Source organism: Rhea pennata, chromosome 12 (assembly GCF_028389875.1).
Source record: "Rhea pennata isolate bPtePen1 chromosome 12, bPtePen1.pri, whole genome shotgun sequence".
Taxonomy (NCBI): domain Eukaryota; kingdom Metazoa; phylum Chordata; class Aves; order Rheiformes; family Rheidae; genus Rhea; species Rhea pennata.
In genome coordinates this window covers 17,083,649-17,101,334 of record NC_084674.1, presented here as the reverse complement: position 1 = coordinate 17,101,334, position 17,686 = coordinate 17,083,649, and the positions used below count along the sequence as shown (strand labels likewise).

General features: G+C 40.8%; 1 protein-coding gene across 13 annotated transcripts in view; it reads right to left on the bottom strand.

Annotated features, from left to right (window-relative positions):
• Window positions 1-17,686, bottom strand: part of WNK2 (WNK lysine deficient protein kinase 2) — a 119,323-nt gene that overhangs the window by 16,267 nt on the left and 85,370 nt on the right. For 9 of the 13 annotated variants that reach the window (XM_062585983.1, XM_062585989.1, XM_062585985.1 and 6 more), the window contains 12 exons: window positions 16,545-16,710; window positions 16,344-16,460; window positions 16,020-16,187; window positions 15,789-15,834; window positions 14,431-14,547; window positions 12,223-13,304; window positions 10,372-10,444; window positions 8,393-8,448; window positions 7,633-8,315; window positions 6,334-6,548; window positions 3,911-4,123; window positions 2,911-3,009 (listed from right to left, as the gene is read on the bottom strand). In XM_062585983.1, coding sequence (XP_062441967.1) covers window positions 2,911-3,009; window positions 3,911-4,123; window positions 6,334-6,548; window positions 7,633-8,315; window positions 8,393-8,448; window positions 10,372-10,444; window positions 12,223-13,304; window positions 14,431-14,547; window positions 15,789-15,834; window positions 16,020-16,187; window positions 16,344-16,460; window positions 16,545-16,710 — 3,035 coding nt within the window. The remainder of the gene's footprint in view (window positions 1-2,910; window positions 3,010-3,910; window positions 4,124-6,333; window positions 6,549-7,632; window positions 8,316-8,392; window positions 8,449-10,371; window positions 10,445-12,222; window positions 13,305-14,430; window positions 14,548-15,788; window positions 15,835-16,019; window positions 16,188-16,343; window positions 16,461-16,544; window positions 16,711-17,686) is intronic. The other 4 variants (XM_062585991.1, XM_062585993.1, XM_062585988.1 and 1 more) reach the window with 3 other exon arrangements.

The following is a 17,686-nucleotide window of genomic DNA, read 5'->3' as shown; positions in this document are numbered from 1 at the left end:
TCAGGAAATGAGAAACATTATCTACGTGGCTATATTGCCTGAAGTGGAGACTGACAATCATTAGCTTTTTTTTTTTTTTTTAATTCAATTTCAATTTAAAAATGTACTTTACCATGAAGGCAAACTAAATCACCACATTAACTGTATTACTTCTAAAATAAAGCTGTTTGATAGCTGAAAGGTTAGGGAGATGGACTATAAGTAATTAAGATTTGAAATTTAAGACTGTAATAGTTAAGCAGAACGTTTTACCTCTGATTCCATATTTCATGTCTGACAAATTATGCAGCTATTATATTTTACAGGACAAAAAAAAATCCATTGTCCCATATTTGCACGCTAACAGCTGCCAAAAAGATTGAAGCCTAAAATAAAACTGAAATTGCAATAAATTGCCAGACCATTTCCATAATTGCGTATTCACATATACTAAATTAATTACTTCAGAACTGACAAAAATGGCTTGACATCAGATTACAAGTCCAAGCCAAATAGAGCTTCTGAAAATTTCTGAAAATCTGTAGCTAGTGCCAAAGGACATGCCCTTGCAGCTTAGTGAGTGCAAGGAGCTCGGGCTAAAATGACACCAGATCCCTTCACCACCACTTACTCCATGAAAAACACAAAGGAAGAATCAGCACCGGATTGTCCGCAAGCGGTTCTGGGGGAACGCTGTGAAACTTTGATGGGTCTCGTAAACTAGGAAGGATATAGAAAAATCTGTCCTTAAAACATCCGACTTTAATTCTTCTTTTCTAAAAGAGGAGGGCGCTGGCTTGCCTGCCAAGACCCAAGACGCCTCGCTGGGATTTCCAGCCCCGCAGAGCGCTGTGTGTCCCGAACCGACCGCGCGGATTTGGAGCGCTTCCGAGAGCCGAGCCCCGCTCTCCCCAACAGCTCTCCGAAGGGACCCGCGCCCGAACCGCCGAGACTCGCCGGAGAGCTGCCCGCCTCGGGAAGCCCGCCGCCGGCCCCCGAGCACCCGCTCGAACGACCCGCGAGCCCACCAGCACCGCCGGCGCGGGGCGGGGGCCGGGGCGGCTGCGCCCGCGGCAGGGCCCCAGCTCCGTCCCCGCGCTCGCCCCGCTCCCGAGGCGGCCGGGCGAGCCTCGGCTCCAAGCGCCTTGCCCAAGCGCAGCGGACGGGAGAGCCTACGAGGAGCCCGAGAGCGGGCGCCAGGGAGTGCTGCCGAGGCATTCGGGCATCGGGAAACCTCACGGCTTGAAGGTTTACCCAATCCCGCCGTTTCATTCACAAAATCCTTGCACCTAAACCCCTTATTTTTTATTATTTTTTTGGTAACTCTCATCTCCCTGTTACACCCTACTGAACAGTGACTTTGTGAAAGATAAACGAAACCACTTCTGGGAATTACACGTGCAGAAGAAGCAACTACTGTGTCCATTATAATACAAAATGGAAAAGTCTGTGCATGCAGAATTCCTCTCACGTTCCTAGAAAATTTCCTGACTGCAAAATTGTCTCAAGACTTCAATGGCTGTTAAAAACTGCGTAAGTTTAGTATGCTGAGCAGTAAAAAACAGCTTTAATGGATCTGGCTGCCTGGGTTTTGGGGGACCTTAAAACAAAATTACCCTTTTTAATATTATTTATTGATAAAATAGAAGGAATATATTTGAGTGGTCTTGTGCCTTTGATCTGTACCACTTGGATAAAGATGAGCAATGTACAACTCCAATGGGAGATCTGATATTAATGCAAATGAACATTTAATTAATCAAACGTTTCCTCAAGAACATTAGCCTCACTAATGTTATATGTAAGTGGCCTATAGTACCTGTTCAGCACAACATATCTTTATTGTACGAGCAAAATCTGTTTGCCTAAAAAGCAGCAAATAGGATTAGAAAAAAACGTCTGCACTTTTTAATTAAATAGCTTTATATAGTTTGGGTGAATTGCCAATTACTTTCAAAATCATAGAAATAAGATACAAATAGCAGGTGCACAATTATTTAAAATAAAAAACGTTGGATCCTAGCAATCCATTTTGAAGTATCATATAAAAATCTGATATCACTTTTTACTTCTTTATGCTTTGATGAACTGCTAATTGACTTCATCTCTGAGGTCACATAAGGTCATAAGAAAATAAACTGAGCGTAGTACTTCAGCCAGATCTATTTACACAAAAAAGCTGATGGCAACTCTTCTTTGGAGTAACCAAATCTTCCCACTACTTACAAGCGCATTAAGAGGAGCTCACTTAAGCTAATTAAAATACACAAATGGGGAAAAGCCCACCTAGAAAATAGATTTTGAAAGAACCAGCTGGAGCACTATCGTCTCAGCATTTCCACATGCAAAGAGCAAGAAAAAAATTAAAGAAAAGAGTGGATATAAACAGTACTGTATATTGTGTTAATACAGCCCTTGTATGGAAGTTATACCCTTCAGTGACCTTCTAGTATTGTATCAGCTTGCTACATGCATGTCTTCATAGTCCAAACATGTGTGAAAGAGACCATTCGTCTACAGAAGGATGGATTTCTTTTTGTTGTCGCTGGAACCGGGACAGCAGACATGTATATTTGCCACATTAGAAATTAAAAAATTACTTCAACATAAATCACATAAAGTACAAAAGCTTTGATAAGTCCAGGGTAAAATTTACCATAAGGCTATATCATAAATGATGAGATCTTCCACACATGCTTTTGGTGCCCAGCATGAGCCAAAAGCAGTGCAAAAAAGCTTTCATATGAGAAATTAATATAAATAAAGTGTGTTCATGATGATTACTTAAAAGAAAGAAATGTAAAAAGAAAGAAAAGATGGTTCAGAAAAAGGGGCATCCTGCCAAACATATTAGAGATATAAAACATGAACTTGGAAAAAGTGGTAAAAGAAAGATGGACTGTGATAAAATACAAAAGAACAAATACAAACAGATGGACAAAGACACAGGTCCACTGAGGAATCTGGTACGAGGTTTGCTACTAGATTTATAGGTCACTCTCTCAGACGTTTGGTGGAAAACCGTCCAGCCTGCAAATGAATATAAAGGGAAGAAAACAAAGACACTTATAAAGTACAGGTAGCTGTGATCAGATGTCCTATACCATCAGTCAAATCAGCTTTGTTAGTTAAACATCCACATCTCCATTTTAACTTTGCCAAAGAGGAGTAAGTTAATTGACCATAGACAAAGGATGCAATAACAGCAGAAGAGGACAGATAGATATTTTGCAGACTAGTTTGGCAGGATGTGCAATGAGAGGAAGGTATTTTAATCATCATTATAACTTCCAATACATGTGGCAACAAGATCAGTCAAAGCCTGCGGACATGTGCACTGCACAGAAGTATCATGGGTCAGGCCTGGGGCACACAGCCCATCTACCACTCTACAGGCATTCACCTGGGATACCAAGGTCATGCATGACCTTAACCCCTTAGATAATGCAAGCATAACTTGGTCCTCAGCCATTTTCCAAACCCCAAATGGCTTGATACTTTAGAATGAGGAACTCTGGGTCTACTAGTATCAAGGGGCTAAGAAGAAACAAAATGAACCAAAGGAAATAGTCTCCTGTCCTTCTACATCTTCCCTTCCCCATCCCCACCTCCGCCCCAAATCCAGAAGGCAGACTCCAGAAAAGATGTCAGTGCAAAGTCACTGCTGGGAAAATAAAATGTATTTCCTTTCTAAAAACTAGTATGCCTTTGCAAGTGTTAAATCTTAACATTTTGTAAGACACTTTATTTTGTTCTTCTGACAATACACTGCAATGATATTTTTAAAGACAAGCCAGTACTTTGGGCTGCCAAAGGCTGTTTTTATATTGCTAGAAGTGAAATCCACTCCTAAAAGTTTAAGCATAAGGGAAGCAAACTAATTTTAGTATGTGCTGGAAGACATGCTGAACAGTTGGTATGAAAAAATCACCTTGGCCAGAGCTTGTATTCATGTCGCCTCCTTCGGGGCCTAAGCCGGAGCAGATGTCAGAAGACAGAGAGGCTTTGACAGAGCATGGCTGCTGTGTCTGAACCGACTTTGCAAGCGTGGCCGATGCAGAAGTTACTGCTGCTGTTTCAGGAGATCCAGATTGAGTTTTAGTTGTTTCTCTGTGGGGAGAGTCTTTAGCATCTGACAGATTACCTGAAAGAACAAAAACAAAAAACATGCATGCAACAGCAAATGCTAAGAAATTGTTGAAAAAAAAAAATCAATGCTTAATCATTAATTTTCCACCAAGAGGAAAAGCAGTTTAAAATTCAAGTAAACGCATAGACTTTAAGGGTAACCAACATCAGAACATAATGTACACATACTATCATTGATCCAGACTCTCCAAGAAGTTTTTGGAGTAATTATTATTATTATTATTTACATTTTTTTCTGCTTTTTTTCAGGAAGACTGAGTTGGGAACTGAGAAGGAACACTGTTTAAAATGAGTGAGATTTGCAGAACTGCCTTACTAGAAGAATGAAGGTACAGAATGGCTGAGCAGAACAAGTAGGTTTGCACTCAGATGTGTAATGTGAATGGAAGCAAATAAAAAGTTGTTGCAAAGACAAGAAGAAATTTTTCATCTGTACTAGCTATATAGTTTTATATAGATGTATACATATCTATCTATAAACATCTGTATTGATATATCTATGTCTCAGAAAAAAAACATGTTTTAACACCAAAATAATTTGGGGATTTATTTGGAATATTGATGATTATCAGCAAAAATTAACTAGCAATGTGAATGACCATTAGTGTATATCAGTAACCATATCAGAGACTGTCTGTCCTTGACCCCTCAGAAAGGACCTAGAAAAGCCAGACCTGCCAGAACTAAGTAGTCAAGGACATGTGAGACTCAGGCACGAAGACAGGCTCTCAGAGATTACGTGAACTTTACAGAAAGCTTAAAAAAACTGAGAAACACCACAATGAAAACGTATGAAGAAAAGCATGCACCAGTGAAGCATTCTGACTGAGCGGATTGCTGTTCTCTAACTGGAGGTGACGATGGAAACACAGCAGAGAGGCAGGACACTATGCAGGGACAAGCTTGATCTGTTCAGGAAGGAAGGCAGCACACAGGTATGAGCTAAGACACATCCGTGAGTGGAGACAGATAAAAGTGTTGTGAGCAGACACAAGGGAAAAGGCTAGAGACAACCCGAGAACAAACTGGAAAATAGATGGACATAGCATTAGAAACAACCAGAGTATCTCATCACAAGGAAAGGAGGTAAAAATCCGTGTAAAACAGCCAAGTCTTAGCTAAAAACAGAAGAAAAATCTGCTGTCCTCTTCATTTTTAAGACAGAATGACATTATCAAAAATAAAAATCACACTTAGTGAATTAATTTGTGTGATTAATGGTATCACTTATGTTAGTTATACATTCAAAACTTACTGCTCCAGTGCATTCTGAGCTTTCATTTAATTGCTCGAATATTGCTTCTGTTTCTATATGAAAGATTATTGTGATTCAAGGTGTACCACAGAATGTCTTGCCTCTCAATGTCTGCCTTCCTGTCTTAACTGAAATCCTTAAAAGCAAGACCTCTTAAACCTCCCAGTCTATAATCAAGACTGATACAATGAAATTTTAAGAGGTTCTATAATGCAGTGGCTTTGAAAACAAGACCTACCAGATCTGAAATACAGCGTTCATGTTAGAAATGCTACTACTCTTCTAAATAACAGAATGAACTAAGTTGGAAGAAAAAAATCCTATCTATTCTACATCCTGCAGAAGAACTAGGCACTAGGGTTTATCAAGGTTTCCCACGTGAATTGTATCTTCATACTTTCCAAACAGAGAATGACTCAAGGCTGTCATACTATTGGAGAGTATTTGAAAAATCTCAAATTACTTTTGATAGTCAAAGCATCCGTCACCACTCTGGAACTGCTTTTACTCTCATCCTTGTGGGGAGGACACAGAGCAAATGCAACCCAACCTTATTTATAGGGCACTTTCTAGGAATAATAAACAACAAGATACAGCACACAATCAATATGGAATTTCAGTACCTAAGAAGTGAATACAAATATCAATAAATTGCATTTGGAGGAAGAATGAGAAAATGTAAACAGGCTGTATTCCAAATTAAAGTGGGATGCTGCTTCCCTGCCAAGCATTATAGCTGCTGCAGAGATGATGTGGATCAGCACTAGGCAGCTGTAATAAGATGGTCTCATAGGAAGCTCACTTCAAAACCAGTTCACAATATGCAAACTTGAGTTATAGGAAAAGAAACAATAAAGATTCAGTACCTTTCCTGCAGTCCTTGCAGCTACACAGCAGAACCACAACAGACACAAACAACAGGGGTAGGGAAAGCAACCTAATGTACCTACTTGTGCTTGGTGCTCCACTCCTGAGCTGCTGAACCAGAGGGTTTAATAATTTTCCACCTTTCAATTTATTTTTGCTGGTTCTTCGGCGACGGCCACTTGGTGGGGCTGAGTGCAGAAAGCCCATGTTGGGAGGAAGGGGCTTCCCTAACCGAAGGTACAGCGCCTCTATCTCATTCTTATGCTGAGTCTGAAGTTCAGCAATTTCTTTCATATGCCTGAATTAAAAAAGAAAAAACAAAAGCAACAACAACAACAAAAAAACACAAAAAGCCTCTGCTAGCAGTGCATTTGATAGAGCACCACATCGTTATGGTATAATTAGCTACAAAAAGAAACAAAACATTCTTCAGGTATGCAGCAAGTCACTGCTCACCCAAGAGCATGCACAGCTCTAGCAATTTATAACGATCAGTTTGGAGGAGTTCAACATGCAGAAATCCAAAAGTGCTTCCAGAGAATGACATGAGAACATGGATCGTCACCTTATGTATAATGCAGAGTGAACAGTGCCATAAAGTCAATTTAAAACCAGAACTACAATAATGCAAAAACAGATGCATCATCTGTTCTCAGGAAAACCATTACCTAAATTGAAGTTTGACATTTTGGTAAGACTGCAGTCTAATGCTAGTTTCTACTCATCATATGCGAGGAAAGAAGGAACTGCTCAAATCCGTAAAAACCTAGCTCTTGGCACCAGCAGCACGACAGGCTCCCGTCAGGCTGGGCAGAGGAGACAGGGCAGCACCCTGAGATCTGGTGTGAGGGGAAGTGAGGCATTTAACCTAGCATCTGTAAAGCAGGCATCTTCTTTAAAAGTGACTCCAGGAATAGAGATGGGTCTGTAGTTCTGACAGGCTAAAGCATTCTTGCAGAGAAGGACAAGAAAGGACACTAGTACAGCTGTCTATGCACATGTAAACATCCAGATTATTTTTATGCAGACTTAAATAGCATCCAGATTGGAACCTAATACTATATGTGAACATATAGTAAGTGTTAAGGCTTGCTACCCAATCAACGTACTTTTCAATAAGGAAACTAAATATGAGAGTGCAACTAAATTGGTTATATATAAAAAAGTTATTTTTGATTCTACTTATAAAAGGAATCAAGGAATAAAATTATGCATAAAATAATAGTGTGACATTTGGGGAAAGGTCCTAGTGCTACTTAATTTTCCCAACACCTATTTACTCAGTATTGCTATTAAACCACACATTCACTTAGCAAATGTAGAAATGCTGCGTAGATATCTTAACACAAGCTATCCTAGCACTATCTACAAATCCAACATACTTTTCTCTCAGATTCTGCAATTCTTTCCTCATATCTGCGTCTTCAAATTCTGAATCATTGTCACTGCTCATGTACGACGACTGCGAGTGGAAAGATGTTATGTTGATGGTAGGAATTTTCGTTCCCTGACCATTAGGTGAATCAAGGCCTTGTGAACTAGGTTTTCCAGATCTTTGCAGAAAAGCAGCTGCTTTTTTAATTAAGTCAGTGGCCGCACTACCGCTTGGCGGGGATGGCTGAGCAGCAACAGGCTGCCTGCGGAAAGACTCATCAGCAGAATCGCTTGAAGCCTGGTCGCAGAGGACATCGACAGAGGAGGCTGTCTGCACGCGTCGGACAGCTGTCTTCAGGTCAGGACTGGAAGGCAGCTCATCCAAATAGACGTCTGGGGGTGCAGAGAACCTTAAGCAGTGTGGTGATGCTAAAGTTAATTCATCTTGTGTGCTGATTACTGAAAACCTGCCAATAGTTTTGGCTGGTGTACTGCTAGTGTGAGTTTCAGCCTGTTTTCCATAGGAACCAGAGTCTAGAGAGTCATCCCTTTGAAGGTTATTTATCATCCCATCTGCTGTAGATATCTGCCTTAAATTGTCTGTGTGTGCAGATGAAGTTGTAGTCTTTGCCTTCTCATTCCTTTTAGAAGTTTCCATCTGCTTAGCTACGCTTGATGATGTAGATGCAACCTGGAGAAAATAATGGAGATTAATTTTGATAGCAACTGTAGCAATAAAATATAAAACTGTTTGTAGTTTCTGGTTACCTGAAGGAGACCTTTTGCTGTAGCAGCAGGTGCTGAAGTGATGCCTGCAGCTGAATCTGTTTTAGAAGTTGGAAAAAAAAATCACATATGGAAAAAAGCCAACCTGTTTATTCTGGTAAACTGTAACGCAATGAAGTGTAGCACTGGATAATGATTTAAATATCAAGTCACTGTGATATAGGATCTAGGAAACAGAATTTTTTAAATGCAATAGGCAATAATGATAACACCACCAAATATCCACAAGAAGGCACTGTTCAGTCTATTCATTCAATTGATTTGGGCAATTCAAATAATAGTTGGAAAGTGAAATTTCACTAGCAGATTGGAAAATTTTAGGGAGAAAACAGAATGAGAATGATATCTGCATGATACACTGAGTTCACATTACTAAGGTATTCTTGATGTCAGGGTAGGGGGTGGGAAATATACCAAGATATTCATGCACATAAAATGCTGCAGCTGACCACAAATGGACTGTTATTTCATGCCTTTCATTTGACAGATACCTACACTAACAATTTAAAATGCCTGGAACGAAGCTAAACACCACACTGCTGAAAGAGGAAATTATAAGCTCAAAAGATGACCACCTGGACCACAAAAGCACATGAGAAGCAAAACATTACTGGCCATGTTCAAGAAGACATTATTTAGCAAAATGGGCACTGCTTTTGATGTCAAACCAACAAATGCAAGCTTTTTGGAAGGCTGTTCTCCTATGGCCACGTTACACAGAGTGAACGTAAGGCAAAAATCTGTCACTTCATAGTTCTGAAATGGTGAAATATGTTAACTGCTTTATGGTATCTAAGCTACATTAATTTTAACACACAGTGTTACATTTCACATACATATTTTCTTCTTTTAGCGAGACAAAAGAATGTGAAAAATACAAGCAGAGTTTCCACTCATATTGGCTTAAAAGTAGCGGACTCCAATGATATAAATGGCTTTTTTGACAATTTGTACCATTTACAGCCCCTAACTTAAACTGCACGGGAATACAATTTTTGCAGGATGGGGAAGGCCTCAACTCTGCAAGGCTGGTCAGATTCTGCAAGCTGCCCTGATTACCGAGAATGTCAGGCAAAAGACCTGCAGAAAAACAGGTTTTCCCAAAAGAAAGCAGGACATCATACACCCTTGACAAGGGGCAGAACAAATTTACTCGTAGTTCAGCCTTGGACCAGAGCAGCCTCTCAAAGACAACCAGCACAGACAGAGCCCAGCTTTGTGAGCGAGCCCGCTGCAAGCTCCTGGCAACTCGGCTGTTGGGACCGAACAGTTTGAGGTGTACGCGCTCAGGAACGATCTGCCTTTCACCATGGAAAGCTGGTATCCAGCTTTGCCATGCCGATCTTAAAGAAATGATAACGTCCTACGTGACAGGAGCAACACAAAGTTGCAGGTTCCTCAACTCTTAAAACTTTGATGACTTACACGACAGGTAAATGGAGGGTTAATTATCCATCCTAAACAGCTTCTTATGACAGCTCCAACTGCATTACTGTGGAAAGTGCCACTGCATCTACGAGCACCGTAAGAAAAGTATTGTTCACTAATTCTCCTTGGGACACTCTTGAAAATCCTGCAGGCTTGCACTGGAGGGGCTACCCTCAATCACATTATTTCTGTCAACTCCTTTTTATGAAGTTTGGGAAATCCAAGTTCAGATTTTTAATGGTGCTGGAAATTTACTATATAAAGTGCAGCAGTCCATGTGACTGCTCTATACCTAAGGCCATGCAAATACATGTATTACTTATTCATGGTTTAAAATAAATCTGCCTGTAAGATAGTTTATTTCTGGTAAGCTTGACAAAAGTGAGAGATTTAATATTAGTTACATTACAATAGTTTCACAGACACACTCTGCTGAGCACTGTCCTGTAGTTAACCAGAAAGAGGCACAGGAGAAGAGGAGCATGCACTAATGCCAACATATCGTTGTAGCTGACCACTAAAACTAGCGTTACCTTTTCCGCTTGCTGACCCACCTCTTGCTTCTGAGGAATCTGCAGTGGTGCCAGCGTCCCCAGACTTTTCGAACTTTCAGTAAAGAGAAATAAGAACACGAGTTTCAGCCTCATGCACACAGATCAGGAAGCCAAAGCATTCTCATTCTCTCTCTGCAGTCACACTATGTGGGATATGAAACTCTAAGAGTGCTTGTGGAGTTCACCCCTTAGTTCTTCCTTCAACTCTTCCATTTTTTTTCTCTCTTAGAAAGAGGTGGCAGTGTCATAGAGGGGATGACTGCAGCCTAAGCTATTGAAAAACAGGCCCTGAATTATATATTCCATTTTTGAACTTTGTTTTGCTTTGCTTTTCCAGACAGACTGTACACTCTAATGCTCATTTCTTCAGAAATTCTAAGCATCTTTCTTCTTAGCACAAATTTTAACAAGACAAATTCAAATTACTGCAAAAACATAACACCTTTTGTAGAGAAAGGATTTTAACTGCTCTAGAAAGTCATTTATCATTATAAGCAACATGGTTTAATCCTTTACTGAAGTGCTGTCATCTCTCCAGTGACATACTGCATATTTCAGGTAGTTTATACAGGTTATCCAAGTGACACTATATGCAACAGCCTTATCCTTGGTACTGGTGAGATAACTATCTTCAGAAACGCTACTTTTCAAGTAAGGTATATATTGATCTTCTAGCAGAAAAGTGCTGCAAAATTTTTGATTTCATAAATTTAGCATTTTTTTCTAAAAGATTGCAACACAGGATTGCATTTAAGACAGAGTCAACAATGACCTAAGCCACCTGCTCCAGGAAAAATGCTCAGCTTTCCTTTGATGCTTCCCAGTGAAGGTTTACTCTGCTAAGTTCATGGGAAGACAAAAGAAATCTTTCCTGGAAGCAGAACAAGCTTCCACTTACAGTGTCTCATTTTAGCTGCAGCACTTGAACAAAGCAGAGGCTCTCAATGTACTTATTTTATTCAGACTGCCTTAGAACCAGATATTGTGATCTGTACCATTAATTTATATAAAAAATTCCTAATGGAAGCATAAAAAAATCATGTTCTTTACTACTGTAGATCACTTTCAAAGTGACAATATCAGCCATGTTGGAGCCTAAAATATTTCAACAGCCTACCACATATTCTAAAATTAGTTATAAATGCACAATAGGTAAATTAGACATTATTGCTAATAACGTGATAATCACTACCAAGCACAACTACTCATAGGTTATAAACTGTCTTTGAAGGAGTTCTGTATAACTACAGTATTCCACCTCACCGATAAACATGACTTGTTTCTTTTTTTTTTTAAACAAATTGACTGCTGCTATTTGAATTTGCTGCAGTGTGAGAAAGGGGTGAAGAGTGAAATCCCAGTCTAGCCAACTACGCACGAGCAAGCAATAGCAGATACAATATCAGAGCCAGCTGATCAGCCCAACACTACCTTCTTCATCGAAACTTGGAATGAATACACCCCCTGAAGCCTTTTAAATTATTAAACTACAAAAAATGTTCACATCTCTGCCTTCTTTATAAACAGAATAGAAGGAGAATTAAAATAATATACCACTTTTAAACTCAAAGGCAAAAGTTAGCTTTCACTAGTGTTTATGTAATAGTCAGGATGCATCTGGTAAAGTAAGAACTGAGAAAACTTTCATACTGGAAAGTAATCAACAGACAAAACATAAATATACCAGAGAGCAGAAAAGTAGACTGTTTACAGATGCAAGTAATCTACGCATCTCCTACCACAGCCCCTCTGATCCTTAACTCTGCTCTCGTGCTATCCAGATCAGCTGCACTTAAGAGGTGTAAAGGGCAGGGTCATTGGAGGACTAACCAGGACGGGGCAAGGCGAGATCTCTGATGGCACGAGTGATGCAGATTGACTCTCAGCAGCTTTCACTTCCTGGAAGGTATCTGCAGCTTTATGGACTGGTTCTCTTAAACCCAACACGAGCGTGGGAATTTGATCTTCAGTAAGAGGTGGTAAGTTAAATTCGCTGTCCCCGTGTTCTGGGACAAAACTGTCTGGAGTCCCTGCTGATGCAGAAGAAGTTGGAACATATTCCTGGTAAAGTAAATTGCGCAATTTCTCATCGAGGCTTTTTATCGTGTTGTCAACAAAGTCTACCCTGGGCGGTCCTTCTCCATCCGACTCCGCAGTGCAGGGCGGCTGCTGCGGCAGCAGGCCGATGCCCACGCCGGAGCAGGTGACCGGCTGGCTCTGAGACAGCAGCACGTGCTGCTGGGATGCCACCACTGACGCCTGAGTGGGACTCTGCAGCTGAGACCCTGCCAGGCTGAAAGAGTCGGCTGCAAGAGCTGTTGGGAACACGTGGCTCACGAAGGAGGGCTGCATCGCCCCAGGCTGCCCGGCCTCGGGCAAGTGGGGCACTTGTGCTGCAGGCTGCCGCTCCAGAACGACGTTATCCGGGAGCGCGGGGAGCGGGCAGAGGTCTGCCCCCTTTGTGGGGCCCGGCGGGGCGGGTTTGGGTGGCCCAACGCTGCAGCATGCTATCTCCACGTCGGGCACGCAGAGGCCCTCGTCCGCCTGCGGCTGCGCATGCTGCGGGGGGAGCTGGGCGTCGGGAGCCTCCTCCAGCAGAGCCGCGCGGGGGGCCAAGGCACCGGGCTGAGCAGGCACCGCTGCCTTGAGCGGGGAATACTCCAGCTGACCTCGGGAAGCAGCCACCTGCTCTAGGACGCTGGGAGCAGGCGCCGGTGGTGCCGGCACCGGAAAATCTGCCTGACTCTGTAAGGCGGCTGAGGATGCTGCAGCAGGAACCTGCGCCAGGGACGGGGCAGCGCCAACGGGGCTGTCGCACACGCTCGCTTGAAGAGGAAGCTGCTGACAAGGTAAGACACCAGGCGTATCCGTCATTGCAGGGTTTGCCAGCTGATCATCTAACTGTTCCAGGTCTAGAAGGCATACGAACATCAGCTTAACTTATTGTGAGCCAAACAAGCACAGCGACAGCAAAACTCCCTGGCTCATTTTAACCAGAGACCTACATCCAGGCTTAACCGATCAGGGTTTCCTCTCGGAAGATCACCAATATATGGTTAATTAGAACCTTAAATCTCAGACCATGCAAAAATGTTTCACTGAAAAAACATTGCTTACTAAAACAGCAGTGACCACCACTTGAGCTGCCTGACAGTGTAGGGCACAGCTTTAAAATACTGGGACTTCCCTGCAACTCAAATAACCATTCCCAATTTTGTTCAGTACCATACACTCAATTAAAATGCTTGACTCAAATTTGATATGAAAGATATCTGTACTCATTTTGAGTGGTAACTGTTACATAATTAATAGGAATTTTACTTATAAATTACTCCAGCAAAAACAGAAAGGCCTGGATTCTTCCAACTACATGAAGCGCCTGGCATGCAGGTTTTCACTTGTAAAATACACACAGTTATGTCTAGGCTTCATGAAGCACATTATTTTTTAAGATAAGGAGAAAACACTTTTCTGGCTCTCAGCAGCTTTTCCTCACCATCTTAAAATTAGTGGCTGTAAGTGCAGCCCTAAGCCAATGCACACACATGGTAGGGTTTCTTCCTGCCCTTTCCCCACCCACTGTAGCTTTTCTAAGGCAGTGGTGGTAGTGAAGAGGATTTTTTTCTTTTTGCTCGCTTATTAGGCAATCACCTGAGAATTACAAAAGTTTTTCTTATGTTGTTGGTTTTTTGTTTTTAGAAGAGAAAAGTTACTGCAGTTATTGCAGCATTTTTTTGCCAACATGAACTATTATTTGCCAACTAAATATCAGGTAGTAGTATAAACTGCCATAGCACAGAATTGGTAGTTTGCAGCCCTCTAGGATCAAAACAACACTAAAATGCCGCTATATGCATGCCTTTCCTGTCATTATTAGGTAATTTATTGAATATTGCTATGCAAAGATATTCTTCATTCTCTTCCTCTGCCTAACTAAAGTGAAACAACTGCAATGAAATCATGGGAGAATACAAGAGAGATGAGAGACCAACATCTCAGAAAAAGGTATTTTCTGAAAAATATAAAGTTCATAAATACCTGGGCCTTCAGACTGCTGTGCACTCTGAGGAACCGGTGGAGAAAATTCTGTTGCATCAGGAGTAGGATTTTCCACCACAGGACATATAATAAACCACCTTTTTCCAGTATGCAAAACTAGAGATGAAAATAAAATGTTTACACAATACTTCATATTCAGTCCAGATCATCTGTCAAAATCTAGTCTTAATTCCTACATTCAGAAAGAAAAATCAGAATTTCTACAGTATTAACAGAAATTAAAGCAATGTCTCCTATTTGAGTATCATCCCAGAGAAGTCACCTTCTGGTAGGGGGGTAGTGATATATTCTGGTTCTGCCACATATTTTGAGCAAGTTGCTTGAAAATTAATTTTCAAGTGCTCATACTTTTAGCAGGGTAAGTTACATACATGAGAATTTTACTGCAGGTATTGTAAAAAGTTTTCCCAAAATGGAAAAATTTATTAATTTTGTAAAGTTTATCCAACTTAACTTTTCTATGTAGGAAGTGTTACAGCTACTATTTCCTTCTAATTTTCATCTCAGCCTGGCACATTAAACGGTAAAACAGAACTATACACATTTTGTAATCTCCATTAGTATAAATACAAATGGTATGTTAAAATTGTGTGCTGAGAAAATTATATGACTTTTATAGGCAACCCCTCTGGGTCTTTTGAGTTGAAGATCTGGTTTGGAAGGATCATCTAGTTTCTGCACTTGCCAAAGTAGTTTTGAATTATCCTTCTTCCCCTATAAACATGGACAAACACACAGCACTATATACATAGGTATATATATATATATATATATATATATATATATATATATATACGAACATGAGCTTTCAAAACAATGCTTTCTCCAGCAGATGTTTCTTTTTTTTCCACCAGCATACTAACAGAAAGAATAAGTGCCTATTATTCCATTCCTTTCCATTTACGCGTAAAACCAGTAGATGCATTTAAGTTCAGAAAGCCAAGACTCGGTCTGCCAATAGAGGCAGCCAAAACGTATAGGTTAGAAAATTCAACGAGATTACCAACAGAAATGCAACCTTTCAGCTCCCTTTTGCAAATGTAGTTGTTATGGTGAACAACAACAATATGAGTACATGTGCCTACACCACCTCAACATCTCCACCTTCCACTACCAGCTTGTGTGATTCAGCAGTTCCCCACGCACCCCACACGAGTTTCCTCTAAGTTGGGCCTGCAGTCCTTCCTGAAGGTTGCTAACAGCAACAGACACTGCTGTTATACGTGTAATTTCTAGATACGTTTCTAATCCCTGGTAGTTTGTGGATGCCTTCCCCTGCACAGCAAACTTCTGCCTTAAAGTTCAAAATCAAGTTTGTAATCAAAAGGCACTTTTACCATTTTGTTGATACACGGGCGTCTTCACTTGAGGCTGCCGCTTCTCCTATGAAAAGACAAAAACAAGACAGAAGAACTAGCTGTCTTGGTATCAGTGCAAAAGGAGCATTATTCCAAAGAACAGTCATAGCATAAGCCTCATTTGAGGAAAAGCATTACTCTTCTGGCTGAGAAACCTGTTACAACGCAGGAATTCAAACTAATCTACAGCAACTATTTCACATTTCTTACTTCATTCATTTCCTGTCTGTCAGCATCTTGCTGGGGACTTGTCCCCTGATCAGAACTTCGTTCTCCTTCTGTATCTTCACTGAGCATATCTTCTGCTTTATCAATAATATCTTTCATTTGTTCAATAAATGTCTCTTTTTCACTCTGCAGTATGAATTCATTCTCTACCTACAGGGATACAAAAAGAGTAGAACAATAATGTTTTGGTTAATGCTCAGCTCCGCAGCTACCTGAAAGTTTGCAACAAGCGCACATCGAGGACAAGTTGGCTGAAGCAATTTATTGCAGTAAGAGACTCTGGGGAGCTGCATCACCAAATCTTACCATGTAAGTAGCAATTTCCTCCGGTGCGTCACCATCCAAATCAAACTTAAAAGTCACCATTTTGTGATTGTGTGTTTCAAGCTGACACTCCACCATCTTATCCCCTGTGTTACAGACCTGCAGGCAGAGATTAACAATGATCGTTTACGGCACAACCAAACTGACTCAAAAGTTACCTTCAGTCAAGGAGGCTGTACTTGCATTTAATATGGTCAGTTTTGGTCTGCTGGACTTTTCCTGTCGTGAACGAGCACGGGTAGATTTCTTATGTTTCTTTGAAGGCTTTCCCTCTTGTTTTCCGCTTCCTATCACTCCTTCAAAGCTGTCACTCATTTCTTTACCTGAAGCAACATCTGGACTCATGTAGCTTTGTGAGGGAAAGGAGAAAAAACAAACACACACACACACCAACAGGATGGAGTTATACAAAGATAAGATACAGAAAAGCAGAGACTGCAAGAAAATTTCACATCTGTACTTCCAGCCCAAATTAGGGCAGCTACTGAAAGATGCTTGGTAAGGGAGTAGAGCCACTCCAAGTCAAGCACGTACTTTGGCTATCACATCTAATCAGAAACAATCTATAAAGGTTTCTGTTAATAATAGTGAAAGTCTCATCACTTTTAATACATCACTACATCCCCAGTCCCTTTTCTTCAGGGATCCTTAGAGTCCCTCTTTGAACAGCAAGGATTCCTTCCAATTTTTTTAAGCTTCAGTCTTCTCAATTGCCTTCTGTTCACTCACAGCAGAAAGTCTAAACACGGTCAACTCATCTTAGTCAGAGATGAAGAAAAAAGTGAGTCGTCAGTACAGCCCCCAGTAAGATACCACATCTCCTATCTCTGCAGTTCTCAAGAATCTGAAAGAGGGCATTAAGTCACCATATCCCAGATGACCAATGTCCCAGCTAGTAACAGCATATTATTTTTAGCAATCAAGACACTAACTGCTAACCTTATTGCCATGTTCAGAAAACAAGCTTGTAAGTCATTTGTGAAGTTGCAGGAAACGTTCAGAGATGCATAGCAAACATGTCAAGAAGATATCTTGTAAGGTTGTCTAGTCCATTTATTACCTAAGGCATCTCTAAACCACTGTTGACAGACGTTTGTCTAAACCGATCTTAAAAACCTCCCAGGAGATTTCATAACCTCCCCGGATAATTTATTCCACTGTTTATCTATCTGTACAGGCATTTTTTTCCTTTTTTTTCTCTTTTTTCTTTTTTTCTAAATCTGACCTACAGATCCCTTGCTTAAATTTAAGGCCTTTACCTCTTGTTCTAACTGCACTAATCGTAGGGGACAGCTCACTTCTATCTACTTTGCAGCTGGTTCATG